This window comes from Onychostruthus taczanowskii, unplaced genomic scaffold (assembly GCF_017590055.1).
Source record: "Onychostruthus taczanowskii isolate IOZ18803 unplaced genomic scaffold, ASM1759005v1 scaffold5, whole genome shotgun sequence".
NCBI lineage: Eukaryota > Metazoa > Chordata > Aves > Passeriformes > Passeridae > Onychostruthus > Onychostruthus taczanowskii.
Window position 1 is genome coordinate 16,271,171 of NW_024502568.1, and position 27,981 is coordinate 16,299,151.

General features: G+C 43.2%; 1 protein-coding gene across 6 annotated transcripts in view; it reads left to right on the forward strand.

Moving 5' to 3' along the window:
- Positions 1–11,092: 11,092 nt before the first annotated feature.
- Positions 11,093–27,981, forward strand: part of ZRANB1 (zinc finger RANBP2-type containing 1) — a 44,994-nt gene continuing 28,105 nt past the window's right edge. Inside the window, exons 1-3 of one of the 6 annotated variants that reach the window (XM_041415901.1) lie at positions 11,093–11,202; positions 23,211–23,308; positions 23,979–24,875. In XM_041415901.1, the coding sequence (XP_041271835.1) occupies positions 24,062–24,875 (814 nt within the window). In that variant the 5' untranslated portion in view covers positions 11,093–11,202; positions 23,211–23,308; positions 23,979–24,061. The other 5 variants (XM_041415897.1, XM_041415902.1, XM_041415899.1 and 2 more) reach the window with 5 other exon arrangements.

Here is a 27,981-nt window from a genome sequence, read left to right on the forward strand (position 1 = left end):
CATAGGATAAACAGACAAAATGTTTCCTGGTGTTGATTTGTCAGGAGCAGCTGTTCTTTAGGACATTGTAGGTATCTTTCCCCTCAAACTAATTTGATCAGGACTTAGAAAAACCTCCACAAAATAAATACTCCACAGTTCAAGCAGACACTGCAGCTGCTCGGTGGGGAAGGCTTGAGCTATGGAAATAGGGAAATTGCTGCTCCACAGGAAGATGGGAGCTAAGTGTTTCCTCTGGCGTGGGAAGAGTTGTCAGGGCCATGGAGAAAAACAGAGCACCCAAGGGCAATTAGTGACTGGCAGATCAACATCATTTTCCTGTCTAAGCACTTGGTATTAACACTTGAGGACAAACAGGGTCAGGACTCACCTTTAAAATATTTTCTGCACAAGGAGAGAGAGAGAATGTGTCTAAATAGCAAAATATCTTCCTTTAACATTGTTTTACCTTTTCTTTCTTCATCTTCTCTTAGCCATCATTTTTGTGGTTGAATGTTTTAATTTATCACCAAATACATGTTTCCCTCCATACCACGTAAACTCCCTTGTCTTTTCAGTTTTAAAAGTGTACAGTGTTTTTGAGACCAGTTATTTAAAAAGAGCTTTTAAAATGAAGGTGCACAGAACCCCTGAGACAATGGCCAGAAATGCTGCATAAATTACAGCCTCTTCTACTGACCATTTAATGCAAGGAAGATGGAAAAAACCAGCATGCAGATGATGGTGAAAGCCAAGAGCATTTTTCAAAACTCAAGGTCTTCACGCTGATAATGAAAAATTCCTTGTCTCTGCTGGGGGTGACCTTGTAAAAAGCAGCTTGCATGTGCATCTCAAAACATCAGGACTAAATTAGGTCTCCATAATGTGAGTGTAGTCTGAACTGGGGTGTTTGTACTCCCCAGAGGCGTCAGCGTGCCTGGAGGTAACTTGTTTAGCCTGGTTCAGATGCAGTGAAATGCTCTGAGACGTGTTCAGGTGTGCTGAGCTGCAGGTGCTGCTTTCTCCCTGCCTTCAGAAGAAAAGACAGCTCAGAGCAGCTCACAAGCAAGGGGCTGTTGGAGAGGTGGATGCTGGATGAGAAGTGAAACTCCTCCTTTCAGAGGGGAAATGCTGCTGGCTGGACAGCTTCCAAAACCAGAGACGTTGTGGTAAATGCTGGTGTGTTGGAACCAAGCTGGTTTGCACAAGCTCAGGAGCTCCAGCAGGATTCTGAGCTACCCTAAAAGTGCTGCCAGTCTGCCAGGATGACAGGAGCTGATGGAGCTGATGGAGTGTGTCTCTGGGGACACTGCCATTCCTGGAGGCATCCCCAATCACTTCAGGGTCCACCTCCAGCCTCGTTCCCTGGCTGGACACCAGAGGCTTTAGGAAATCCCACACAGCTTTGGAGAGCAAGTTTCAGAGTTTCTGCATAAATTACAAAAGCTCCAAATTCTGTGATAATTTTTGTTTTAAATAATATTTTTCTTTTTCTGGCAAGTTTTCATTACGTAGATTTCATTATGTAGTTTTCATTACTTTCATTACCTCTTTTGTAGAATTAAGTATTTTAGGACTTTGAAAATTGAAGCAGAAAAGAAATAGAGGCTTTTAGTCAGCTCTAGCTATAAACTTCGACAAGAAATATCAATTAAATTATTTTTTTTCATGGGCCTTCCAGTATTAGGTTGGTAGAAAAAGAAGCGAAAACTGTTCTTAGTGTTCTAGGTTAATGGTTTGTGTTTCTAATCCATAATCTCTTTTATTTCACGCAGTCTCACTATATTTGGGACTTCATGCTCTCTAGTCACATTATCTCTCAAGGAAAACCAACTCAATTAAACTTCATTTGGGTTGAAAAGAGGCAGAGTGTGCATGTTTTGGAGACAATTAGTGCAAGCTCAGACTGCTTATCAGGGAAAGAATAATCAGTGTCAGTCAGACCTTGGAACGGGGCTCAGAGAAGCCATCAGTGGGATCTCCATCCTTGGAGGATTCAGACTCAGAGGTACAAGGTTCTGATCTGATTTTGTCTAGACTGTGCTTTGGCCAAGAAAAGCTGGACCAGAGGATCCTTGAGGTCCCTTCCAGCCTGCTCCTCTGGGATTCTGTGGCATTCTCTGACACACATCTAACTCCAAAGCCCTGTAAATCTGCAGGCAACACCCACAAGTACAAATAAAATATTGTACAGGAGCCTCTGGAATGGGCTACAGCAGCCAGGAATCCAACTGCAATGCCTGAGGGTATGGAATGAAAAGAATTATGTAGGTATTCTGTTAAATGAGGAAAATCAGCTAAACAGGGCATATCTACCCAAAATGTCAGCCAGAACACAGATGCTAACATTCCTTATTTTTCTTGGAGCGTTTCAGGAAGCCCATGATGAGTATTAGATGTAAGGACTCAGCCTGAGTGAGCTGTTGGTGAGAGCAAATCTACTCATCCCTCTGCACTGAGCTGGGATATTGATCCAGGACTGGCACAAATAGAAATGCCTTCTGCACTCTGGAACTGGCAACCAAAAACTTCAGGAAAAAACCTAACTAGCTGGGGTTTTTTTTATTCCAAAACATTGGAATTATATTTTTAACTAATGAGTTTGAGGAACTGATATTTGTGGTTCTCTTTTGGTCTTTGCTTTTAGTTTCTGAACACTTTATTTATACTTAGTCAATATTTTATGCTTTTCTGTGCTGCATTGAGGATTAGAAATCTACTTTGAAAATAAGACCTCAGATTCTAACTTAACCATTTGACTCTAGAGGCAGAAGGTCCAGGACAGGAAGCAAACATTCCAAGAAAAACATGAAAATATTGACAGCTGACAGAAGTGTGATGTAACAGTGTTTAACTGAGAAGATCTAACAGGACCATATGCCAAGGCAGTCAACAGCTCTGAGGGGAAGCCAAAGTCCAAGGGACTTTTCTCCAGGGGTTATCAAACCTAAATAAGAAGCAGCTATTTTGATTCTGAGCAACACCAGTGAGGCCTTATTTGGAATATTCTCTGATGTGAGAGGAAGGCAGCCAAGAAATGAACACAGCTCAGCTTTGGAGCCCTGTGCTCTGAGGGAAGCCCAGCTCACTTGGCCTCTTCCCTGAGTGCCTGAGGACACTGGGAAAACTCTTGAAGATGAAGCAAATCGGGCAGGATGTGTACTTGGAATAAGAGAGTGAAAATTCAAAGCCAGGATGGCAAGATAAGAGAAACAGCAACAAAATGAAATGGCAGAACTTCTGTTTCTTCGGCAGAGTAGTTGGAAAGCTCTACTCCAAACAGGTTTGGGCTCCATTTGAGAAATCAGCTCCCTAATTTGATGCAGGTGACCAGTCCCATTTATCTGAACAACCTCTGCTTCTGACATGAGTAGCCTGGACTCTCATCTACATCAGGTTTGATGGGGCTTGGAGCAGGCTGGGCCAGTGGAAGGTGTCCCTGCCCATGGCAGGGGGTTGGAACAAATGATCTTTTAAGTCCCCTCCAACCCAAACCATTCTGTGATTCTATGATCAGCTGTGTAATCAATATTCCTAATATAACCAATGGAATGCGATTTTTCTATACCAGTGAAATGTGGCTTGTGGGAAATGGGCCAAATCTGGACTTTCTCCCCAGGCCTTGAGTGTTTGCCCAGGCCCCCTGACTGTAAAAGTTGACTGGGTTGAGGGAGGAATCATTGGAAGTTCTTGGGAGAACTGGGCTATGTGAGAGCCATGTCGAGGAAGAAAAGGACATGAATCCCTCCTGGCCAAGGATTTCAAAGATTCCACATCCAGTGAAGGAATGTGACCTTCCTGAGACCGAGCAGCTTCACCAATTCCCAATTATTCCAGCAGCAGCTCAACATTTTGCATAATTTTGTAAAATTGGTTTTATTGATTAAGCTGAATTGCATTGGGCAAAGCTAAGTCAGTGGCTCGGCCTCTCTGCTGCTGTGGAGCTTGGGCAGCAACGAGATGGACAGAGAATGATTGCACATGGAGCTGGCTGGCTTAGGGCAGCAGTGGTTTACTCCTCAGTTAAATATCCTCCCAAATTCTCTGATCCTCGGTCCTCACTCTGACCTCTATGAGAGATCCCAGTCCTTGTGATATTTAAGCAGTTTCAGCTGTACACAACCCCAGAGATGCTCTAAATTGTCCTTTGGTGTTTGAGCCCTGTAAATTTACAGCAGTGCCTGGACATGGGCAGCTCCAGAGCTGCTGTCTCATGCAAGTGGAAGCTTTTGAAGCTTAAACTTTTTTCAAAGGGCTGAGGCAAGAGAAACTCAGATGCAGCTGAGACATGTGGTTGGAAAACTGAAGCAACACGTTCCTGAAACACAAAATCTGTAATTTCTCAGGGTGGCAAGGATTATTTGGGAGATAGCAAACATACTTTTCACATGAAAGCAGCAATGTGTGCTACAAAAAGCCTGTTTATAATGCAGCTTACCTACCAGACAGCCACGTCAAGCTGTCAGTGGAGAGAGGACTGACAACAAGCTAATGACCTCCTGCTGCTCAATAAATGTCTCAGCTTTGCTCCAGCATCTCTTTGTGCAGTGGGAGGGAGACAGGGATGCCAGGCAATGCTCTGTTGCAATTATTTTATTCTGTTTCTACCCATTTTTTATCACAACATACAAGAAAGGCAGGCACAGCAGCTTTTGTGAGGCCTGATACAAGTAAACAATAGTTGCTCAAGCTATAATTACTAAATTATTTTCTTTTGCAGTTAGGAATAAAAGCAATCAAAGAACAGTCCTTCCAGAAAAGTAATCTGTTTTGAAAATGATTTATTTTTCTGTTCCCCTCATTGTATCTGTAAATAAGGCAAAGAATTATGAGGTACCCCGCTAGACAGCTTTCTGCAAGATTAAATTAGCAATAAGATGGAAAGCTACTTTTTATGCAGTTGTTGAAACTGCCTATTAGTGATAAAGAAGGCTAAGAGAAGGTACAGATTTTTACAGAACACACCTCTAAAATATATTAATCTTATTAATGTGATAAGAATTTATGGATCAGGCTAGGCCTGAATTAAAATAAAAATCTCATCCAACATTTCATGATGTTCCAGAAAAAATACCTTTTCCCCATTTTAATTCCAGGCTTGTGTATTCTTTATCTTCCTCAGTTACCATCCAAGGTCTCTACTAATGGCTCTAAAGTATCCCTGATATTCTTTCACCATCCTGCTGAGCCAGTAGTGTGGTAATTGGCACTGCTCTGTTGGAATCTCACTCTTACCTGGTTTGTGTTCTGGTTTCAATTTGAGCCATCTGTGTTTAATCCTAGATTTGCTCATAAAAAGGATGAGTCTCGATAAATAGGTAAGAGAAAGGCTTCTGAGACACAGAATGAAAATATCCAGAGTCCTTAAGCAGTCTACTGGTGGATTACGTCAACTCAAAGATAGATTTTGCTCCCTCTGGCTCATCAAATAATCTGATTAGCTGGTGCTGATTATGCTGGGCATGATGCACTGTGTTCTGCAAACCAGACACAGAATGTCCCTTCTCTGCTGCCTCGTGTGCTCCTGGACAGCCTTATTTATAATAAATCCCATTTTCACTTTTGCCAACCTCTAACAGCTTTGGCTCAACTTTGGGCCATATTAAAGCCACATGGTAATGCTGCCTTGCTGCACAGGAGAAGGGCTGGCCTCTCCTAAAGCAGAAAAATGTCTGAGTTTTTACCTCTCAGCTCCACTGCCATTGGGTTTAGTGTATGGGGAGGGGTGATGCCATCGGGGGCTGACAAAAGCCAGGAGTCAGAGGAGGGGGTTGCCTAACCCAGCATCAAAACCTGTGGCAGCATAATGTGGTTTTCATCTCCTCCAGCCCCAGCTGGCAGTGTTGGAGGAGTCAGTGTTATGCTGACCCGACACTTCATTTTCTGCTGCCAGAAGCATTTTGGAGGGGTCTGGGGGTTAGTGGCAGTTAAATGTGTCAGTGGTGATGGCGAGAGAGACGGTGGCCATTGTGCAGAGCCATCCAGGCTGTTTAGGCCTGACTTTCTGTACAGCAGTAAGTTCCTAGATTTCAGTCCATTTTTAAAATGGATTTTTGTCTCCAGTCCTCACAAATGTCTTACATGCCCCTGAAGGGACTCAGGCTGCTGTGTCCTTTCAGAGTTGCGTTGTGACTTGTCACTGTCGTCCCTGATGACTTTGAGAGCGCATCCAAAGAGCTCTTTGCATTTTCCTGCTCTATTTTTCTTTCCCCTTTACCACCCTGTCTCACATTTTCCTCGGCTCCCTCTGTCTTCTCCTCCTGTCTGTCCTCCCCCTGCATTCCTGTGCTGTGACAGACCTGCTGATGCGTGCTGGGAGCGGCGGCAGCCACGCTGTGCTCACCATCTGGGCCGGGCAGCTCCCGCAGCCTCCTGGAGTCTCCAGATCCTCGCTGAGGGCTGGAACACGGCCACCATCGCCTCCAGCTTCCAGCCTTTCTCCACCTGAGCTGCCCCTCTCTTGGCCACAGACTCTTGCACCTACACAAGGTCTGCCCAGCTGAGGAAAGCTTCTAAGGTTCCCCCATCACAGGGCTCAAACCCTTCAGTTGGAAAGCCCCATCCCAATGGATTTACTCCTTCATCCCCTTCCTCTGCTCCACGTGGAACCAGAGAGGAAGCAAGAAAAGTATGAGAATGTGGAAGCTTTCAATGCAAGTGCTCACCACTTTGAACCCTTTTCTTTCTGCTACTGAAATACATTTCAGGGTGCAGACTTTAGAGACGTTTCTGCTCAGTATTTCCAAGCCAAATTTATTTATTCTCTATCTTTGCTGGCTGTTTTGTCCCTGAAACAATCACCCCCACACACTGTGACTACTTGGAGAGCTGTGAGGGGTCTCTTGCTGGCTCCATGGATGCTGTTTCACGTCTCTTCCAACCCAAGGCATTCTGTGGCTCTGTGATTGAGCCTCCTCTGACTTCATCCTTGCCTGGACAGGAGGGATAGTGATCTAGCTATAGTTGAATACTGATATGATTCAAGTGAAATTGAGAAAAGCAGCCCAAAGATGGGATTTACTGCGTGTAAAGGCTCAGGATGACTCAGAGGATGAAAAACTGGTAAAAAATCAGTGAACCATTTAAAACATCCTGCTCTCAATCCAAAACCTGTGCTTCCTTTGGTTTTTTTGTATGTTTCTATTCCTCGCCCTTTAAGTGTTGCTAGTCCTCCTTGCTCCTGAAAACACAGGACAAAGCAGCATCTGAGGAGCTGGTTGAGTAGGGAGCTCTGCATATCCAAAGTTCAGCTAGTGAAAAATAACCATCTGGTGGGCATGTACATCCCTGCTCCTGGATAAGCTGAGGATGAATCTCCTAATGGGAGCCACGGTGCCCTGCCTGAGAGCAAGGAGTTACCAGGGTAAAGAGAATTACATAAGAGCAAGATCTGCACTTAGACATCACTAACTAGATGTAATCTTTGCACTCAAGCTGAGGTAATTCTGCTGCAGCACAAAAACACTCTATGCCAGCAGAAAATAATTAGGTTTTTGTCTTTTTTTTTGCTTACCTGAAGCACAATTTTGTGTCGCTGAGGCTCCCCAGCTACTACACGCAACAAATGTGCTCCTGTGGAATGTTTCAATGCTTGCTTTCTAATTATAGCTTTGGGTATCATTTGATTTGGTATAAACAGGGTGAATCAGAACAGAAATGTCAGGGAGGGTTGAGGGAAAGGCCTTTTACTAACAGCGAGCATCAGGACTGAAAAAAATCAAGGCATCTTGTAAGGCAAAGCTCTCAAAGTGTTTCACAGGAGACAGCGGCAAATTGCAACTCAGGGTTGCGCCAAAAAACCCCTAAATTGATAAATTCTTTGTAGGAAAGGAAGGGAACTTCCCAGCCATCTGCCTCGCTGGCTGCCTGCAAGGCTCACACCTCGCAGGCACAAAGGGTTCCAGGCTGCTGGGCCAGCTCCAGGCTGGCAAGGATGGGAAGCAACGGGGCTCTGAGCTGGATAATCCCGCAAAATCACAGCATTCGTGCGCGTTGCTTGGGTTTTACCAAACCTGTGAGCTCTGACAAGGAGATTTACTATCAGTTCTGGCTCTGGAGGAACAGGAAGAAAGGAGATTGGAGTTAGGATGGCTAAGGAAGGTGGGAGTTACAAGAACAGGGATTGATGGTGTTTGAAAAGCGGGGAGAAGAGAAAGCTGAACACACATCTATGTGCAAATGGTATTTTTATCTCATGGTTCTGCCGTGGGTTTATTGTGAGACACAAGGGGCAGTTGTACAACTCTGTGTGAAGGCACACGAGCTGCAAGGCCTGAGCAAACCCAGCTCTGCAAAGGAAGGTTCCCAAAATAACAGCTTCAGCTGTCAAATGAGTATGACTGTTCCAAATTCCTTCCTAGGGAGTTAAAATTTCTCCTTAAACTGGTGAAAGAAAATGAAAATTTTGGGTGGGATATAGGAAATTAGTACTTGCTTACAACTTCTGCTACCTCTAACAAAAATAGAATTATCTTTCTGATATTTAAAAAAAGAAAAAATGATCAAATACCAAATCTATTCAGGACTGGACTATCAAGTCATGTAGATTTTGATGTGTCTCCAAATTAGAAGTCTGAAAGCTCTTCTTGGATAAAATGTACGTGTAAATATCAACGTTCTAAACTGCAGAAAGGTCATTCCTCTTGTATTTTATTGTTTAAGTCTAGAACAAATGGCAAGCTCCTGCAAGGTAAACCTGGAAGGAGACACCAGCAGCTTTTTGAGCTAAAGCCAAAGACACGGCCTTACAATAAAGTCACCAACATCAAAAATGTCAGGTAATTGGGAGATGCAGCCCAGGATTTGCTTTTGCTCTGGTAAATATTTTCAGATTCAATTTGACCACACTTTCTCATTCAAATACTATCCAGGGACCTCTTTCTCTACTCAGAATGCTTCTGTTCTGCAGACCAACTGTGCAGCGATTAAAATCTCCTAGAATCATAGAATTCTTTGGAATTCTTTTTTTTCAGTTGCTCATAACATTTTTCGAATCCAAGCCCCTCCTGTGAGTCTATGGTTCTAAGATATTCCTTGTATTTTCATATATTTTAATGCAGTCTAATCTATAACAATTATTTCTGGAAATTTCCATTGTTGCACAGTTGGGGCAGCAATTGGAATTTACCCCAACAACTCTTCCATCATCTTGCCTGGATGCCAAGAGCAAGGGATACATTTTCATTTTCTGGATTATTTCTAAGCACAGAGATGGTAAAATTCCTTAAGACAAGGAATATTTATTTTACATGACTTATCCAAGTCTTATTTAAAAGAAAAAGAAAAAAAAAGGTTGTCCCCCTTTTTTTTAACGTTATGTTTTGAGAAATGAACCAACTTGTTTAGTGGAGTCAGAAAAATAATTTAGTAAATAATTAGTCTGGGAGAGAGAAATCACATTACCCTCCCCCTGCAACAGTTCTCAATGTTTATAGGGAACTAATTTAATTGCAAATGAAGACAAATTTCTATTTCAGTCTCCATAAGTAATTACATTTTACTTGTCCTGACTCCAGTCCTGGTTGTTTGCTTGCTGGACAAAGGGATTTTCTCTAGCACTGCTCTGCTGGAACATCTCAGGTGCTTTTCTTTTGTGCTGACTGAGGGAGAAGGGATGGATCCAGCTGGTCCAGGATGAGTTTCCCAATGCAACACCAAGCCCGAGGCATTGTCTAACAGAGTCTGGGAATGGGGAATGAAACCATGGAAATAAGAAAGCGCTAAAACATCTGAGAAAGCCTGAAATAAAAAGTAGTAACTGCAGTGGGGGGAAAAAATACAATGTATCAAATGATGTAAAATCCATGAGGGAAAAGCGAGGATGTGGAGAAATACACATTTTCTGTCAGTGAGCCTACAAGGGCAGCTTAAGGAAGATGCAGTCTCGCAATTTTTGAGTGGAAAGCAAAAAAAAATATTGCACAGCCAGCACAAGGCGTGAACCCAAGGGCCGGCAGAGCTGTTGCTGCTGGGCTTTTCTTCTTGGAAGATAAATGGGCTTTGCACTGCGGGGCTGCTGCTTGGGTGAGTCCTTTTGGGCAGGGTGACACCCTGAACTCCAATCCCACACATTCACTGCCTCCAGTCAGGAACGGCTGGAATCAACATGTGGAGGAAATGTTTAAAATTGATTTCACATAATCAATTTAGATTGAAAAAGACCTCTGAGGCCGAGTCGGACCTATGACCCGACACAGCCGTATCAACCTGACCATGGCACCTGGGGGATTCTGGATTCCCATTAATTCCTTCAGTTGCTCCACAGCGAAATATTTCCTGAGCGCTGATAAGAAACAGAGGACAGAGTCTTAAGCTGCAGCCAGTGGAGGTTTATGTTGGACATTAGGAGGTATTTCTTCACAGAAAGGGTGATTAGACATTGGAAGGGGCTGCCCAGGGAGGTTTGGAGTGCCCATCCCTGGAGGTGTCCAAGGAAGGAATTCCTGGATGTGGCACTCAGGGCTCTGGGCTGGGGACAAGGCGGGGATGGGGCACAGCTGGGACTGGATGGGCTGAGAGGCATTTTCCCCTCAGTGACCCTTTGATCTGTCATAAACCGTGTTCCCCACAGCTGCTGCCTGGCCATGTGCCACCGCAAGGAGGTTTTTTGAGGGATGACTCCCACAGAACCTGTGATGTCCATACACCCCGCAGCAGGCTGTATGCGCAGCCAGGATGGAGGATGCTCCGGTGGTAACGCTCTGCGCGTTACCTCCGGCAACCCAGCCGCATGTTTGGCTCGGGGAAGGTCGCGGGGTGCCGAGGGGCCCGGGAGCCGTGTGGGCAGGGAAGGAGCAGCCCGGGAAAGCCCGGGACAACCCGGGACAGTCCCGAGGGTCCCGCGGGTGCCGCCCTGAGGGGCCGGGACGGGAGGCGCCCCCTTGCGCCCGCCCTGCGCGCAGCGCCCCGCGGCACCGATGACATCACCGCTCTGCGCAAAGAGCGGACCGTCAATTGGCGGAAGGCAGGAAAGGACCTAGCCAATGAGCGGCGCGCAGGGCGGCAGGCCGCGCTGACGTGCTGCTCGGCCGTGCGGGGGTTTATTTTGCTTTGGGCCGCTCCGGCCGCCGCCATTAGAGGAGCGCGGGCAGAGCCTCCCCCCCCCCCGCCGCGCCGGGGGGGGGCGCNGGAGCGCGGGAGGGGGGGGGGCGGCGCGGGGCGCAGGCGGCTCCCAGTGCTCCGAGCGTGTTCCTGAGGGACTGAGGGACGGATCCCGGCGGAGAGGTAAAGCCCCCGTGCTCTCACTGCCCTCCTCGGGCAGCGCTGCAAGACGAGGGGGCGCGGGGGAAACGGGGGCGAGCTGAGCCGGAGCCGACCGGGGACCCGCTGCGGGGTCGGGGGGGCTGTGAGGAGGCGCCTCCGGCGCGGCCCCGCGTCCCGCTGCGATCGGTGTCCCGCGTGGAACGGTTTGCTGAGGGCAGGCAGGCTGGCACAGCCTCCGTACAAAGGCAGGAAACTCGGATTTTTTTTTCTCCCGTGGCTGCTGCTCCGGACCCCGGGCTGTGGTGCCTCAGTGTGCCTGGTGAGATCATGCCTGTGCTGCCTCCTCCCGCTGCTTCCCACCCTCCTGCTTTGATTTTGTTCGTGGTCGGATGTGCCTGTGTGGATCTGCACGCGGTGGTGGAGTAGGTGATGGGAGCGATGGGTTGTGTCTGTGGATTTTGGGTAGCAGAACTTCCACGATGTTGCCTATCCCATCCTGGGAAGTGTCCACGGCCAGGTTGGACTGGGCTTGGAGCAACCTGGGATAGTGGAAGGTGTCCCTGCCCGTAGCAGGAGGTTGGAACAAGATGATCTTTAAGGTCCCTTCCAGCCCAAACCACTCCGTGATTCATTCTGCGGTCACCTATTGTCGATGCTTTATCAGAAGTAAAGCGCAGTGTGAGAAGTATTTCAAAATCGATCTCGCCTTTGGGAACCGAAGTCCAAACAGAAATTAGGAAAGTTGGATTAAGGAGCGAGGCAGACCTTGGCAATCCACGCTGCCAGCGCCTCCCTGTCTGCCCTCACGGTCCCAGACTGCAGCAGCTTCCTGGCAGGATAAGATAAACTTGTCTGCGGAGGTCATGGATGTGTCTGTGAGTCCTTCGGATGTGTCTGTGAGTCCTTCCTTGGGAGTGACAGGATCAGCCTGTCCCCACAGCAGTCACCGCTCCCTTGGGAGGAGCGGCGGGTGGCAGAAATGATGGAGAGGATGGATCCGGGTGTCCTGCACGGCTGGCACAGCCCGGCTGCTGAGAACTTTCTGCTGCCACGGTGACTTTCAGCCGTGGCAATAATGACAACTTTTTCTGGAATTCTTGGGGGGTTGATGTAGTAAACAAACGTTGTTTGACGGGCTTTGTGCTGTGCTTGAACAGTCTCTGCTCACCAGCTGCCTGCGGTGTCACAAGTGGTGGAGCTGGCATGTGAGTTCAGTGCTTTGATGCGTTTGTTGGGGCAAAAATTGAAAGGTGAGATGTCTTCTGTGTAGTAACTCCCTCTTTCTCTTCTTAGAGCTCACTCTGTTGTGAGCAGAACCTTTTTAACAGTGGTTCAGGAGAGATCTCTTGTAATCAGTTTTGTTTTTCCGTCTGCTTATCGGTCTCACAGAAGAGATTTGTCAGGCGTATTTCTTATTTATTTATGAGGTTTATTTATTTTTCCCCCCCTTTTTCAGTAGCTATTCAGACAGGTGAGCAGCAGGAGGTGTTCTGGAACTCTTTTGTTGCTTCCTTCTGAAGGCCAGGCTGAGTTGTTGTTTCAGCATGTGGAGGCTGGCATATCATGTATGAAGGATCACCTCTGTCACAGCATTCAAAGAGAATAAAGCCTTTGGATGCGTTGCATTTTGTGGGATTTATGAAACTGTAATTATGTGGGGTAGTTCTCTTGAAGGAAAAAGAAATTGCTACCTTTACTTTCCTTCTGCTGCTTGAGCAAGGGCAGGCAGGTGGGGGTGACACTGCTGAGGCTGTCATCTGTTCGTCAGGAGCTGTGTCTATTAGCATTCTCTCAGAAGTAAAATTACAAATATTAATGTAATTGGAATGCTGAGTGGCACAAAAGCATCAACTGGGTTCATCACAGAAGCGTGACTTTAATTGGGGACTAATTCCAGCTCAGAATGGGTCAAGGGGACATTTTTAGCTTTGTGTGTGGCCGTTCCCACTGTGTGTTGTTTGACCTGTAAATTCCTCAGGGACAGGAATTCCCACCCATCTTTGCTGCCCTTTGCAAGAAGGATCTGTAAATAAGTCAGAAGTGTAAGTAGGAGATACTTTACTGATTGAATGGGAGGTTATTTTTAATACAGTCAATCAAATAATCAAATGTTCTCTCAGGCACTTTAAAGTGAGAGTTACTGGCTCCTTCATGTGGGATTAACTTGGGTGTTAATATTTCTCTTTCCAGCTTCTCTTTGCCATAGCAGTTGTAGCACAACTTCAGATCAATACATTCCTTGTCGTGATGTGCTCTCTGCTAATCACAGCAAAGTGGTTGAACTGCTACTGCCAGTTCTCTTAATAATCTCATGCCCTTTCCTCCCCGCAAAATTTGAAGACTGGGTTATTTTGGGCTGTTCAAAATTGATGTCAACAAGTAATCCTCAATTTAACTAGATGAATTATGATCCACAGTCTCCTGGTACTAAAATGGAACTAAACTTTAGTTTGGCAGCTGAAAATGGCTGGTTTAGCTGTAACAGAGTTCTTAATTTTTAATTTTTTTAAAATAGTACAATGTATGACGAGAGAAACAAGGCAAAGTTGAAAAGAGAATTTATTTTCAACACAGCTGCTGAAGAGTTTGCCATTTTCCTTGGCAGATGGTGTAGCTTGGTTAAATCAGTTTAGTAACACAGATAATTGTAACTTTGTCGTGTCAGTTGAATGGAATTTATTACACCTTAAAACGTTTGTCTTCAAATTAAGATTTCAAACGTTTGGGATCCAGACACTTTGCTGGTACTTTTCATAGCATTTCTTGTGTAGCTGTCACTGCTTCAGCTTGCACAGGATTGTGACTGTGCTCCTTTTTACCTCATCGGTGGCTGGAGCACAGCTGCTCTGTGTAGCTAATTTTTTTTTGAGCTTTCTTGACATGCAAGATTTATAATTACCTCTTTGGGGTCCACCAGTTAACATGCTTAAAAAGAAGAACTGTCGTACTTCAACAACAATTCTGAGAATGTGTCAATCTGTAGTAATATTTAGCATTTTGTGTTTCCTTATTTCGTGGCACAGGCAGGTGTTTGGGAGCTGTGTACTCAAACTGGAGCTGTGTCCACCTGGCGTTTTTCAAAACAACTTTTTGTCCTCTGCTGTTGTCCCATTGATGCAGAAACTCACTTTGGTGAAGGTCAGAGAGGGGTGGAGGGGGTGGAGCAGGGGATGAGGGCAGTGATGTTTGAGGAGGGAGCTGTCTTCAGGAGGGGGCTGATACGGAGTCCTTGGTTCAAGAAGGAATAGTAGATTTTTTACAAGGAAAATGGGCAGGTAGTACAGTGCAAACCTTGGCAGTGACTGGTGTGTGCAGAGCATCTTGCCTAGGAAGCCACCACATTTGCAGCCCTTTTGCATTTTCTACTGTACAGGAGATAAAATGAAGTTGGCATTTTTCCCTTTGGTTATTTGGGTTTGTCTGGATGTAATCTGTTCTGTTTGTCCTTAAGACAAGGATACTACTGTGTGGATTGTTGTTGTTGGTTTTCTTTTGTTTGTTTATTTTTCATTATGGTCTACTAAGTTGAATTTTTTTTTTTTTTTTTTGCTTAGAATGGCTTGCAAATTTAAAGTTAAGCACAGTTATTACTTCTAAGAAAAATGCTGGCGATGACACAGGATTTAAGATCTTTAAGTTCAGAACTGAGCTGAAAACACCTGAAGTGCTGAGAACAAGGTACAAAATGAAAAGCAGGCATGTAACCTGCTGTCCAGGGAATTTGGGGCTGGAAGGATGGACTTGTGTCTGCTTTGGCACGTGGCAATAGGGCTGTGTAAGTAGGACTTGTGTCTGGAGCTGTGACTTGGGAGCAAGGAGGCTGCAGTCTTCTCCTCTTGCCCTCCCTCCCGCTGTGCCAGAAGCCAAGGCACGGTGCTGTTTTATTTGGGTTATGTTTGCCATTTCTTCTGTAATCAGATGTTAAGGTTTCAGAATCCTCCATGTGGTTCTTTGACTTCACTTTGATTTAGCATCTGGTCCTGAGAAGCTGTTTTTAATAAAAAACAGAGAAAGTTGGGGTTACTGAGGAGTTTGTGGGCATTAAGAAACTTCAGTGAGGTATGTTTGTTTTCTTGGTAACTTCTGCATATTGAGGAGTTGGGGTTCCTGAGCTAAAGAAGACTGTCAGAACCATGATTCCTGTGACTCTGGAAGGAAAAATAAACTTGAGTGCTGTTCTTTGTTTGGGGTTTTTTATTGTGTGTGGATTTTTTTTTTTTTTTAGTGTATTAGAAGTATTTTGATGAGTAATCTTTTTTTGACTTTGAATTTACACACACTTTTATAGATCCACTCATTTAAAAACTCTGTGGTTCTTGGTGCAGTCTTCAGTCCTTCAATCTGGAAGAAAAAGATCTGTCATAAGTGTCATAAATGTGTATAATTCCAGCAAAAAAATAGGAAGTCTGTTTGATGATTGTTGGTTTATGAGAGAATCTTGTTTTTTGTGGTTGTTGGGACCATAAGTGCACTGTGAGAGCTTGACTTGTGGCTAATGGGCTTGAAAGTATTCCTTGAGTCTCCAATCATCTTCCCAGTACCTAAGCAGGGATCTGTAGAGACAGCTGGCATGTTTATTCCTTGCTGTTATTCCAGTACTCCCCTGGAGCAGCCTCAATCTGCAGGTCTTGGGTTCAAGAAGTGTTGATGATCTGCTTTTGGTTGGTGCTGGCTCTCAGTGCCCCGGTGAGTCAGGGCTGTTGTGTCCTGGACTTGTGCTTGTCATTGTCACCGTGTGACAGATGGGCCAGCGGGCTCAGGTTTTACCTGCAAAGGCTTCCCCTTACTGGGTGCCTGCTGAGAAATTCATTTTTATCTTGCTGGAGGGCTGAGATGGGCTGCTGGACTAGTTACTTTTTTATTTTTGACCTCCCCATTGCTGTTTAGCTTTGCAGGGATAAAAAAAAAAAGTCACCTCATGGCTTTTAAAGGGCTTATTTAAATAAGGTTATTCAGTGTTACCTTTAGTAGAAACTTACTCCCACCCCAAAACCTGTTATTACTGCTTTAGAGCTGTTACTCTGAAACTTTCCAGGAGTGCAGTGATTAACTCAGAGATATGCACTATGACTAAAATACAGATTACTAATCACATGGTTAAAAAAAATGCAATTAAAAAAAAAAAAAAGAACTGATATCAGTGTCTCTAGAAGGAGATTGGATTTGTTTTCCCTGTGGTATTTGTTAGTTCTGTGGACTGTGTTAAGCAGCAGCATCCACACTAGTGGACTTTGTGTGCTGTGATAATAGCATTTTTGCTACTATTTTTTCTTTTTCCCCTCTTTTTGCTACTTTGCTGCCTTGCCAGCATTTTAGGAAGAGCTGGATAAAACGAGTGTGGCTCGTTTGTCTCACTTGAGCTGGGACTTGCCTGAAGTGTGTTCCAATTGCAAATGCTTTTACCAAAGCCAGTCCTTGGCTGTGTGTGAGTGTGGCTCCTCGTTAGTTCTGAGCAAACTGCCCGGCAGTGGGTGCTGAGTGTGTTTCCATGTTTCCTTTGGAGGCAGGTGGTTTTCCTCCTCCCGATGGTGACTGCGTGTGTAGCCCTGCTCTAATTTATGGTCAGGCAGTATTGAGGAGGTGCAGGGGATAATTACTAGAAAATGTGCAAGTCTTGGTGTAATGTTCCTGCTGTTGGGCAGGTTTAAGTGTTTCAGGGTTTTGATGTCTGACTCCGCAGTGTGTTTTCAGTCAGAGCGTGACATCTGGTTTTCCTCCTTGTGTGTGAGGATGGCTGAGAGCTAAACAAAAATGGGTCTGGTGTTTGAGGCACAGTCTAAACACAGATAAACTGTTTTTGTGTTTGACCTCACTTTTTATAAAGAAACATCTTGTTCAACTTCTGTACTTTGTCCAAGGCTAATGCCTTTTGAAAAATGAAGTTTTAACAGTTCTGTTGTTTTATTGTGTGTGTTTGTTAGTGTAGATCTTAAGTCAATATTCATCTGTTGCTGTTCATGGTCAAATTCATTAAATGCTGCTGGCTGTATTTATGCAAATCTTCTATCATAGCTCATTATTTTAAGTCGTTTTGCTTGGGTTTTGATTAGTATTGTGTGGGAGATGCTGTGCGTTATGTAACTGTTAAACTGCTTACTCTTGTTTGCCCAAATGGTGTTGGTTTCTAAGCAGTTGGCCGTATTTAGTCCATCCTAATGTGTAGTAACATCTCATCTGGACAGTTGTTCACTTCTAATTGAGCTTAAAACAAAACAAAAAAACAACCCTGACAAAGAAAGAGAACTGAACTGCAAGCTGCTGCTACTGGGTTTTTATAGGTTGTTTTCAGCAGTTAAGATTTTCCTAGCTTTCAGTCACAAATGTAATAGAGCTAGATGGAGTTGACCCATTTGAGATGAGTAATGAATAAAATGCAAACTTGCACCATGCAGATTACACAAGGGGGTTAACTAGTGGCTAAGAGCACAGAAATGCTTCAAGAGATAAACATTAAAATATAAAAAAAGAACAGCAGAAAGAGAAAATGTTTACTATTCTCAAATATCTGTTAATTTTGTAATGAGTTTCCAGCTTTTGCAGACACATCTGTTTACGTTAAGTTGTAGACCTCCAGTTCACTGTCAGTCTTGTATTTCAGATATCTCCAAAGATCAGAAACTTCCCAGATGTTTTCCTTCTTAGTACATGGAGCATTAGCAAAATTGGACATCCTCTTGCATTAAAGCTGCACACAAATTCTTTTGCTTATGAAAAGTCAGCAGTTGGGTTGGAAGTGTGAGTAGAATATTGAAAAGAAAGCTGAAGCAAAATCAGCGTAATTTTTCTGAATACCATAAATACCTAATAAAGTAGATTTAACATGCTTTGAAATGAGATACGAATCCATAAAGCAGAATGAAAACAATTTTTTATTAATTTCATGTAAATGAAATCCATCTGAATTCACCCAATGAACAGACTTCTGAATGTGTGCAGAAGCTAATTCTTACTTTCTTGCTTCTTTTTGGGTTAAGAGAACTGTGTTTCTTTGTGAGAGCTGAAGTCTCCTGGATTTTAACTCATTCCCCACTTATAAGATGAAAAGTTCTAGGTAGTGAGGCAGGACATACCTAAAAATCTTCAGTAATGAGTATTTTTGGTGATCTGGACTGTCAAAACTGAAGAAATTGTTAGAAGTCAACACGCTAGATTGAAAATATTTTCATTGGAACTGAGTAACTATTTAGGTTTTTTTTCTCATGCACCATTACTGCTGTAGTTTATAGATTGTGTTGTGATGTGCATGGGAGCGATTGGGTCTCCAATGGAATTCAGATTTGTGCCAGGCTGAGCTGGGTGATGCTTCTCTGGAGCCATGAGCCTGGTCCCTGCTGCTGGGGGAGCAGAGCAGCAGCTCCCCTCCTCGGAGAGCACAGCTGATCCGTGTGTGTTTGGAGCAGCCCTGAGGATGGGAGGAGGATGCAGCTTGGCAGAGCCTCCCAACCCTGCTTGTATCTGTTTGGTGAGAAGGGTTTCTGCATCCTGTGGCTGCTGCAGTCCCGTTCCTGCTGTCGGCACTGCACACAGCCAGCTGGTGTTCTGTATGGAAATCGACATTTCCTGAGTAAAACCCCCACCTCGCAGAGCAGCTTGCAGAAAATTATTCCAGTGCTCTTTTGCTGAGATGACAGAGTGTTTTCTCCTTTTTGCTGCTCTGCTTGGGACTGAATCGTTGCTTTTTTAAAGAGCTGTCCTAAAAACCAAAGCAAACTGTGCTTGTTTGTTAAATTCCTTGCTTCAGTGTGCTTGGGCTAATGCAGAAAATGCTTCTGTGTTTGTGGCTTCACAATGATCTTTCCATTCTTTATTATAATACATAGATACTGCTGCAAAGCTTCCAGATCCAGTGCTGATCAGATCTGTTTGCTTCATTGACAGGGTCAGGGTTCTTAATTTTATTAAAATTAATTTGAGGAGATGACAATGGAGCTTATTGTTATCACACTACATCACACTACAGAAGCCCAGGTTCAAGCTTTCTGCTTTTAATATACTGATCTGTGGAGGGTTATACTGAATTATTGAGAAGGAAGAGCAAATAGCTGAAGGTAGAGTAAGTTTGGTAAGGTAAGAGAAGAAAGTCCACCTTGGAAAATCAGGCTAAGATTTGTGGAAGGCTTTACTTCTATACTCCTGAAGTGCTGAATTAATACATTCTGCATTTGGTTATAGATATCCCTTTGTTTCAGAATAAGGTACTTCTGCTTATTGTGTTCATCTGAAAAGTTGCTTTAGTGTTTTTGAAATAAAGAAACCAGCCTGCCTTTCTTTTTTGGAGCTGCCTGTGAGAGGCACCTGCATGGGGGCAAGGAGGGTGGGTCTTGATTCTCCTTGCAAGTCTTGCTGAAGGCTGAAGCTGGCACCTTGGGCTCCCTTTTTCCCTGTAAACACAAAAGTAGTTTTATTTGAAAATCCATAGACATGAACAAAATGAATTTGAGGTGGGAACACTGACTTGATAGGTGTAATTACGTAAGGTTTCAGCCAGCACCATCCCAGCAAAAAAAATCTGTGGTGTAGACTGGTCTAAATCAGCATCTGGCCTGTTTGCAGGGAGGGCTTGATCATTTAATGAAGTGAAGTTCCATATTGTTCCTTGTTTGAGCCAAAAGAAAAACAACTTCTGGACACAGCGAATAATTAAATTGAGGGAGTGTAGTATGTCCTGTCATAAAAGTGGTATTTGAGAATTTCTTTGTTTCTTCCCAATTTGTGTGAGCTGTTTGGTGTTTTCCTGTGTGCACAAAAATAAGAATGTTTTTAAAAATTGAAGCAAAGCAAAAAAAAAAAAAATCTGTTTATTCTAGGTCACCCTTTACAACGGACTTCATGTAGTAAAAGGGTGATCTGATAAGGTTTTGATTTTTTTTCTGGTTTGGTTTTTTTTTTTTTTTGTTCCTTATTTATCAGGACTTAATATATTTTTCTCTTGAGTGTATTGAGTTACTTTACAAGTATGTCCACAAGATAATCAGCACACTGTCTACACTGATCAACTGGAATTTGTTTGAAGGTTTTGTGGGTTTTAATTTCTTGTCTGCTCATGCATTTTGGACATAAAGGCATGCACCTGCACTTCACAGTCACTGTGTTGCTATTTCTCCACACAAAAAGAAGAATGTTCTTAAAAATTGCAAAGCAAAGCACCTGCACTTCACAGTCACTGTGTTGCTATTTCTCTGTCAGAGGAGGCGCTCCATGATTCAGCTTCTCCTCTGTGAGGAATCTAAAACAACAAGTTGACCTGAAAACAGAGTCAAAGAAGTAATTGGGAAAAAATGTAATAAGCTTCAAACTGCTGTGGCTGGATGGTGATGCTGTATCATCAGTAAATCCCAGAATCACAGAGTGGTCTGACTTGGAAGTGACCTTAAAGCTCATCTTGTTCCAGTCCCCTGCCATGGGCAGGGACACTTCCACTATCCCTGTTGCTCCAAGCCCCTTGGCCACTTCCAGGGATCCAGGGGCAGCCACAGCTTCTCTGGGCAATCTGTGCCAGGGCCTGCCCACCCTCACAGGGAACAATTTATTCTTAATAGCTAATCTAAACCTACTCCCTTTCAAGCTGAAGCCATTTCCCCTTGTCCTGTCGCTGCAGCTCCTGAGGTAAACAAAATTGGATGGGTCTGGTGTCTGACCTCCAACTCTGCTCCCACCACACCTGGTGGTTAGAAGTGGAGGTCAGATCAAGTGAAAAACAGTAAAAAAACCCCAATGCTGAATTTCCTCACTGTACTTGGTGTTGGCAGAGCTGTCAAGGAAGAGAAATTGTGTTGCTCTGTTGAGCCTTTTGATATTCTTTACTTCATAATAACCCAAGGCCTTGTGTTTGGAGGTGGTGAGCTCACATCTCAGAGGCTTTCAAAGCTGCAGATACTCAGCCTCTCTAAGAATTATGTCTGAGAGTATCTGCTGTTTAAGGGGCACAGAAGATAATTACAACTAAAAGGCTGATCTTGTGACATGTATGAAAGCTTTCCTTAACGTGGGATGTCCTGAACTATTTTGTTTCCTGAGTAGTATCTCAGTACTTGTTTAGATTGTTTTTGCAGCCAGCTGCTTTCCAACTTGAGCTGCAATCTCCTTTCCCAGTCTTAATATCACTAAAACAGATGATGTCTTGTTTTCATGCCCCATCCCAAATGTGGGAACTGCTTTGTTTAAAGCCTTAAAACTAGGGCAGGGAAGAAACCATGTACAGTTACAGATACCCATTGCACACTGTTTATGGATTTGATGGGAACCAAATTCTGCTCCAGTAGGAATTATTCTCAAGCATTGGAGTATTGGGACAGCCACTTTTGGTGGCACAATCTGTTGCTGGCAGTGGGCAGGTGTATGGGCAGTGTGCTCCTGCCTTCTCTGTTCTGAAAACCCTGTTCAACTCTCCCATGTTTCTAACTACAGAACATTAATTCCTAAAAAATTAATGGTGTATGGGCAGTGTGCTCCTGCCTTCTCTGTTCTGAAAACCCTGTTCAACTCTCCCATGTTTCTAACTACAGAACATTAATTCCTAAAAAATTAATGGTGTATGGGCAGTGTGCTCCTGCCTTCTCTGTTCTGAAAACCCTGTTCAACTCTCCCATGTTTCTAACTACAGAACATTAATTCCTAAAAAACCTCTGCTGTTTCTAGAGAGAAGCTTATTAAGAAAGTAATTGAAAACCTTACTTTGAGAATTGGGGGAAAAGCTTTGACCAAATTGAATAGATAAACCTAGTGTCTAGTGTACTCATGTATAGGAGGTGCTTTGGCAAAGTGGAGAAACCTTTTTTTCCCTTAAAATTCCCAAAAAGTCTTCCTTGCAAAGTCATCTTTAGTAAAATCAAATTAACTTTATATTCTCCTGTATATATGTATGTGTTTATCACTCACTTTGTCACAGATATGGGGCACCTGTATGATCCAGCTCCTTTTTTTCCCCATTATAAAAGGGCATGGACATCTGTCAGGAATGGTGGAGGGGAAGCAGCAGGAAATGTGATTGCCTTTTCAGCACATTCCTCAGTGTGACACAGTTTTATAATGTAGAGGTGGGAGTGAAGTGCTCTGCAGGCTGTTCAAACCAGTACTGTGGGACCCAGCTTTATGAGAGAGCTTTCTGTGTTCCTGATTGCTCCTGTGCTTTCATGCAGCATAAATATGGATTGCTGTGGAAAAGGATAGTGCTGCCCTCTCCTCTGTCCTGGCCATGCGATAGCCCCTCATTCATGCAGCCACCTGATCTGCTGAATAGATCACTTGAGCTCTTGGAAAAAACCCATGTTCAGTGCTGGAGTCCTCAGGAGGAGATAGCAGGAGTAGGGCTGACAAATTTGAGTAGAAGTTTGAGCTATGACTTGATAGAGCAAGGTGTGTGTGAAGGTATTTCAGTGAAGAATGTACTAACTCGTAAAACACTGGCTAATTGGGGAGCAGGTATTAACTAATTTTTGGGTTGATGTGTCTAGTTTTGAATTTAATCCTGTTGTGCAGCTTGTGAGTTTTAGTTTCCTCGGCTCTGGGTGGTTTTGTTAGCTGACAGAGTTGCAATATGAGAAATAAGAAGTGTCGGTCAAGTGACGTGACAAATTTGCATTTAATCAATTTTACTTTCTTAAAAGCAGCACTTTGAGTTTTACACGCTGGGTAACTGTTCTGGGGTAGGGGAGGAAATGCTGTGTACGTTTGCCTGTTTGTCCTTTATCTACCTGCCTCACCCTTCCCTCTATTATGCTCTCTACACAAAGCTTTTTCTGCCTTCCCCATCCAGAGTTTCAGATTGCAGTGAAAGTGTTCTTGGATGTTTTGGTGTGAACTTGTTGCTTGGATCTACTTTTACTTCAGCAGATTGACTGCTTGCGTGGCCACTGTTTTTTTAGAAATATTGGTTTATTTTCACCAGTCTGTCGTGGCCTCAGCAGGTCATGACTGGGTTTAACTGAGTAAATTTGGATTAGAATAGGTGTGGCATTTAATAATTAACTTTCTGGTTACTCAGGTCCAGTAGGAAACCTGTAATGAGTCTGTGTTCATTTTGTTTACAGGAATAGTTATCTGCTTAGTCTCATCCTTCATATTCAGCAATCTGAAGAAAGGGTCTGAGCCAGCATGAAGACAGAATCCCCTCTTCATTAGAGAAAAAGTGAGTTGGAATTGGGTTGAAATTTGAATTTGTAGCATGAAAATACTGTCTTAGCCTGCCAACACACACAGCTTGTGCTTGCTTTCAAGTGGCATTTTCACTTTGGAATACTTCTGATACGGATGATGTCCAGTCAAGACCTAGACATCATCAATTTCTAAAATTTTCAAATTGTAAATATTTTATGTAAATTCCAACACCCTCCCTTTCTGAAAGAACTGCTTACTCACTGTGTAACTGCCTACCTGATACACTCCATCCTTCCAAATCCTTTGAGGTCTAATACAGGACCTGGACTTTGTGTTCCTTTTCTAGTACTGCTGTGTTCACATTGAGTTTTATTTTAATAATTTAACATTTATAACTTGTTTCTGTGGCTGTACTGGTCATTTCCCCAGTATTCTCAGTGCTTAATGGGTATTCTGAATTTGTTGGGAAGTGCAAATCTGAAGAGTTTCAGAAATGCAGGACTGAGGGTTTTTCTCATTTTTGCACTAGTAAATCCCGAATTTTGCGTGTAAAATGCTGGTAGGTCAAGTCCTACCCTTTTCATAGTGATTTTACTCCCCTTACATGTTGTAATAATATGAAATAAAAACCACTGCCTGTTAGTCCAGCCTGATTTTTATATCCATGGGGTTAAATCTCATTCATTTGTTGTTTTGAACAGCTCCTTTGCTGGCACTGTGTACTGATGGTGTGTTCTGACTCCTCAGCTTTCTGCTCGCCGCAGTTCATTTCAAGGAGCGCACGATGACAGAGCGTGGAATGAAATGGGCCTGTGAGTATTGTACCTATGAGAATTGGCCTTCTGCAATCAAGTGCACCATGTGTCGTGCCCAGAGACCCAGCGGAACAATTATCACAGAAGATCCTTTCAAAAGTGGTTCCAGTGACATCGGGAGGGACTGGGATCCCACGAGCACCGAAGGAGGGAGCAGTCCTTTGATCTGCCCGGATTCCAGTGCGAGACCAAGGGTTAAATCATCCTACAGCATGGAAAGCGCAAACAAATGGTCGTGCCACATGTGCACGTACTTGAACTGGCCAAGAGCTATAAGGTGTACCCAGTGCTTGTCTCAGCGCAGGACCAGGAGTCCCACGGAGTCCCCTCAGTCCTCAGGCTCCGGGTCCAGACCGGTCCCTTTTTCCGTGGATCCGTGTGAGGAATACAATGACAGAAATAAACCGAACACAAGGGCTCAGCACTGGACTTGTTCTGTTTGTACGTACGAAAACTGGGCCAAGGCCAGGAAATGTGTTGTGTGTGACCACCCCAGACCCAACAACATTGAAGCAATAGAACTGGCAGACACAGAAGAGGCTTCTTCCATCATAAACGAGCAAGACAGGGCTCGGTGGAGAGGCAGCTGTAGTAGTGGTAATAGCCAAAGAAGATCTCCACCAACAACCAAACGTGAATCTGACGTGAAAATGGACTTCCAAAGAATTGAACTGGCTGGAGCTGTTGGCAGCAAGGAGGAGCTTGAAGTTGACTTCAAAAAACTAAAGCAAATAAAAAATAGAATGAAAAAGACTGACTGGCTGTTCCTAAATGCTTGTGTGGGTAAGTTGTTTACTGCTACCTTCTGCTCTTGTGCTGGTGGTTAAATATTTTGGGAGAATGGAGAATTAAAACAGAAACTTGGCATTTAATTTCAAACCAGCTTTTTTTATCTCTGCATTTCCATTTAAAAAAGTAAGCCAAATGTAGAGGTTCCTGAAATAGCACCTGCTGAGAGAGGCTGTGAAGTTCATCCATAATCTGAACAGGGTTAGACGTGTCTCTCAAGTGTACTTGGACTTTTTTGACATTTTGTAGAAATGGATATTCTTGTAACCAAATCCTGTTGTTCCATGTAATTGTCAAAAGGCAGAAAAATTACAAAGTCAATCTACAGAACGTGAGTTCATATAGTACTGCAAAAAATGCCATTAATGGATGATTAAAATTACTTTTCCTTTTGCTATGGCAAGACATGCTCTGTAGAGTCAGCAGCTGCAGCTTGGGAGTATTTGTAAACAGTGTAGAGCTTGCAACAGTGCAAGATGCTCTGTCAGATGTTAAAAATAACACCAAAATATGTAGCTCCAAGAAAACTGCATGTGTAATACTGACCTTGAAAGTAATAATGTTGTATTAATACACATACTGTGTTGTAAATGTTTACAGGCTTTCTGAAAGTATTTTTGAAGTCAGCTGCTTCAAAAAACATTCAAATACCAATTTTGTTTTGTATTTTAGTGCTTTCCTAAGGAAATGCTGGGTAATTCTCGCAGTGCTGTTAAAGAACAGAGCCATGTGAGAGCAGGGTTTTCTTCAGTTATTGACCTTGTGAGTTCACTTCTGTGCTGTAGCTTCCCAGAAGCAGATATCGCGTGCCCCAGCATTCGAGCAGGTTCAACACTTGAAATATGCCACTATTTTTAGAGTAAAACACTTCATTTGAAACTCTGGCTCCGCTAGTATGTCTCATGCTGTTCCTTAATGTTTCACAAAGTCACTTCATGGTTGTTGTAATCAAAAGGCTAATTAGGAGCTGCTTTGTTTAACATATTTGATCAGGTGTAAATGTTTTTGTGGGTATGCTGCGTTTGGTTTCTCTGAGCTAATAAATATTCTAGTTTATTTTTGTGTTGTGTGAATAGTTAGACATGCACACTTCCTTTTGGAAAGAGATGCCTCAGTATTTCTTGATACCTCCAGTTCCTTACTACCTTTTTTTTCCTTCTGAAATGAAGCAGCTGAAATCCTGTGTGGTATTTTTTGAGTACCAAGGGTCAGTTGTTGGAGGTTGTTCCTATGCCTTACCAGGGTATTTATCTTGCATTCTGATAACAATTGTATTAAATATTAGGCTATTTTTCCCCTTTGGTTTTCCAAAAGTGATTTTTTTTTTTACTATTCCGATGTTACTTAAAATATTTCACACTTTCTGATTTAACCTGTGTGGGAAGGGTTGTATTTATATTTAAGAATGTGGGTTTGCAAGTATTTAATGTTGCTTATGACTGTATAGTTGTTCCTAAAGCCCAAAACCATGTTCACTGAAGTTTTGTAATGCAATAATGATTTGGTCTGAAGGGATCTTGGTGAGAAAAGCAGAATGCAGGTGGAGTTGTGTGCTGATTGTCACTGCTGCCTGCTGGAAGCTTTCATGGATTTCTTTTACTGAAACACCTGCTGTACTCCTGGGGGAGAGGGAGATGGGGGCACAGGAACCAGCAAGCAAAGCTGTTAGTTATCTGTCCTTTATCTCACAATTTCATTTTGCTATTGCAGATATCCCCCAGATTTTTCCCCCAAATACTCCTTGTAATAGGAATAACGTTAGGAAGACTGATGGATTCTGTCATGCTTGTCTCTGGTTGTTGTGTATCTGTGCTACAAAAGTACACCAGTTTAGCCAGTAATCATTTAAGCAATAAGCTAAATTTCTGCTTGTGATCTTAGTGTGGCATACTTAAACCAGTTTAACTGTCAATGGAATAATTTTGCCCAGAGCATCTGTTTTAACCATTGAAATCAAGTGGGTCACTGTTACTTAGTGAGTTTTGTTTGTTTGCCAGCTGGAAGTTTTAGCTGAGCTGAACACTTGACTGTCCTTAGCCAAGCAAAATTATAAAATAAGACAAGTTCATGTTAAATACCAAGTAAATCTGTGAACATTGATGGTCAGGAGTTTGTGTGTTACTGTGCTCCATCTGACAGATGGTGCCTGACAAGGATTTGGGGACTTCAGCCTGAAACCTCCAAGTTTAAGATCACTCAGTTGTGGAGGGTCCATTTGCTTTGAATCCATCTTTTGTAGGAGAGATGTTAAAAAGTTAACTTTTAAAGTTAAACCTGAAGTTAAAAATAAAGATTAAAGGAGTAGGCGGAATTCTTGGCAGAGTGGTTATTTTCTTTTCTCATAGAAGATATTATCTGTCAGAAGGTACCAAGGAAAATGTCTGATACTTCAGGACAGCTGTTTGGATGAACTCCCTCTTCACATCTCAACTCCAGTACAAAATTCTTTCTACTAGATTTTAAATTTAATGTTAAGTTTCATTAAAAAACATGTATCAGACTACTCTTTTTCACATCTGTTCTTTCTGGCTGAAAGATGGAGAGATGTGTATAAAGTAGATTTAGGAAGGTGTGTGTGTTTGTATTTTTGTGTGTGTTAGTATTTTTTGTTTTGTTTTAGGCATCCATTCATGCTTTTCCCACCTCGGTAACTAAACATGACATCAAGGCTTCTATTCCTTGCAAATCCAGGCTGGATAAAATGTGATGAGTGCAGCTCTTGCCTTTCAGCATGAATAGTTTCCTTGATTGAGGGTATTCCTTCCAAATCAGGATTAGTGGTATTCTTCCATTCAGACTCTGTCAGCAAATGTACTTGAATGTTGCTTTTTTAATTGGCTTGTTTTTTTTTCAGAGTGAGTGTATCTGTTGAGTGATTCTTTCTGAGAAAGATGAGATTTTAAACTGATTCATGTGGTTAAAATTTATTAAAATCCTAGGAGAAACTGGAGTAAGTGTGGCTTACTGGCTTCCTCCAAATGCCAGTTTAATTTACAAAGAGGAATTACAAATGGTTTCTGCAATGACACCAATGTTTGCTACCATAGTGGCCTAGAACAAGATTAATGTTGAGTGCAAGGTGACTCAATTTTTAGGGGAG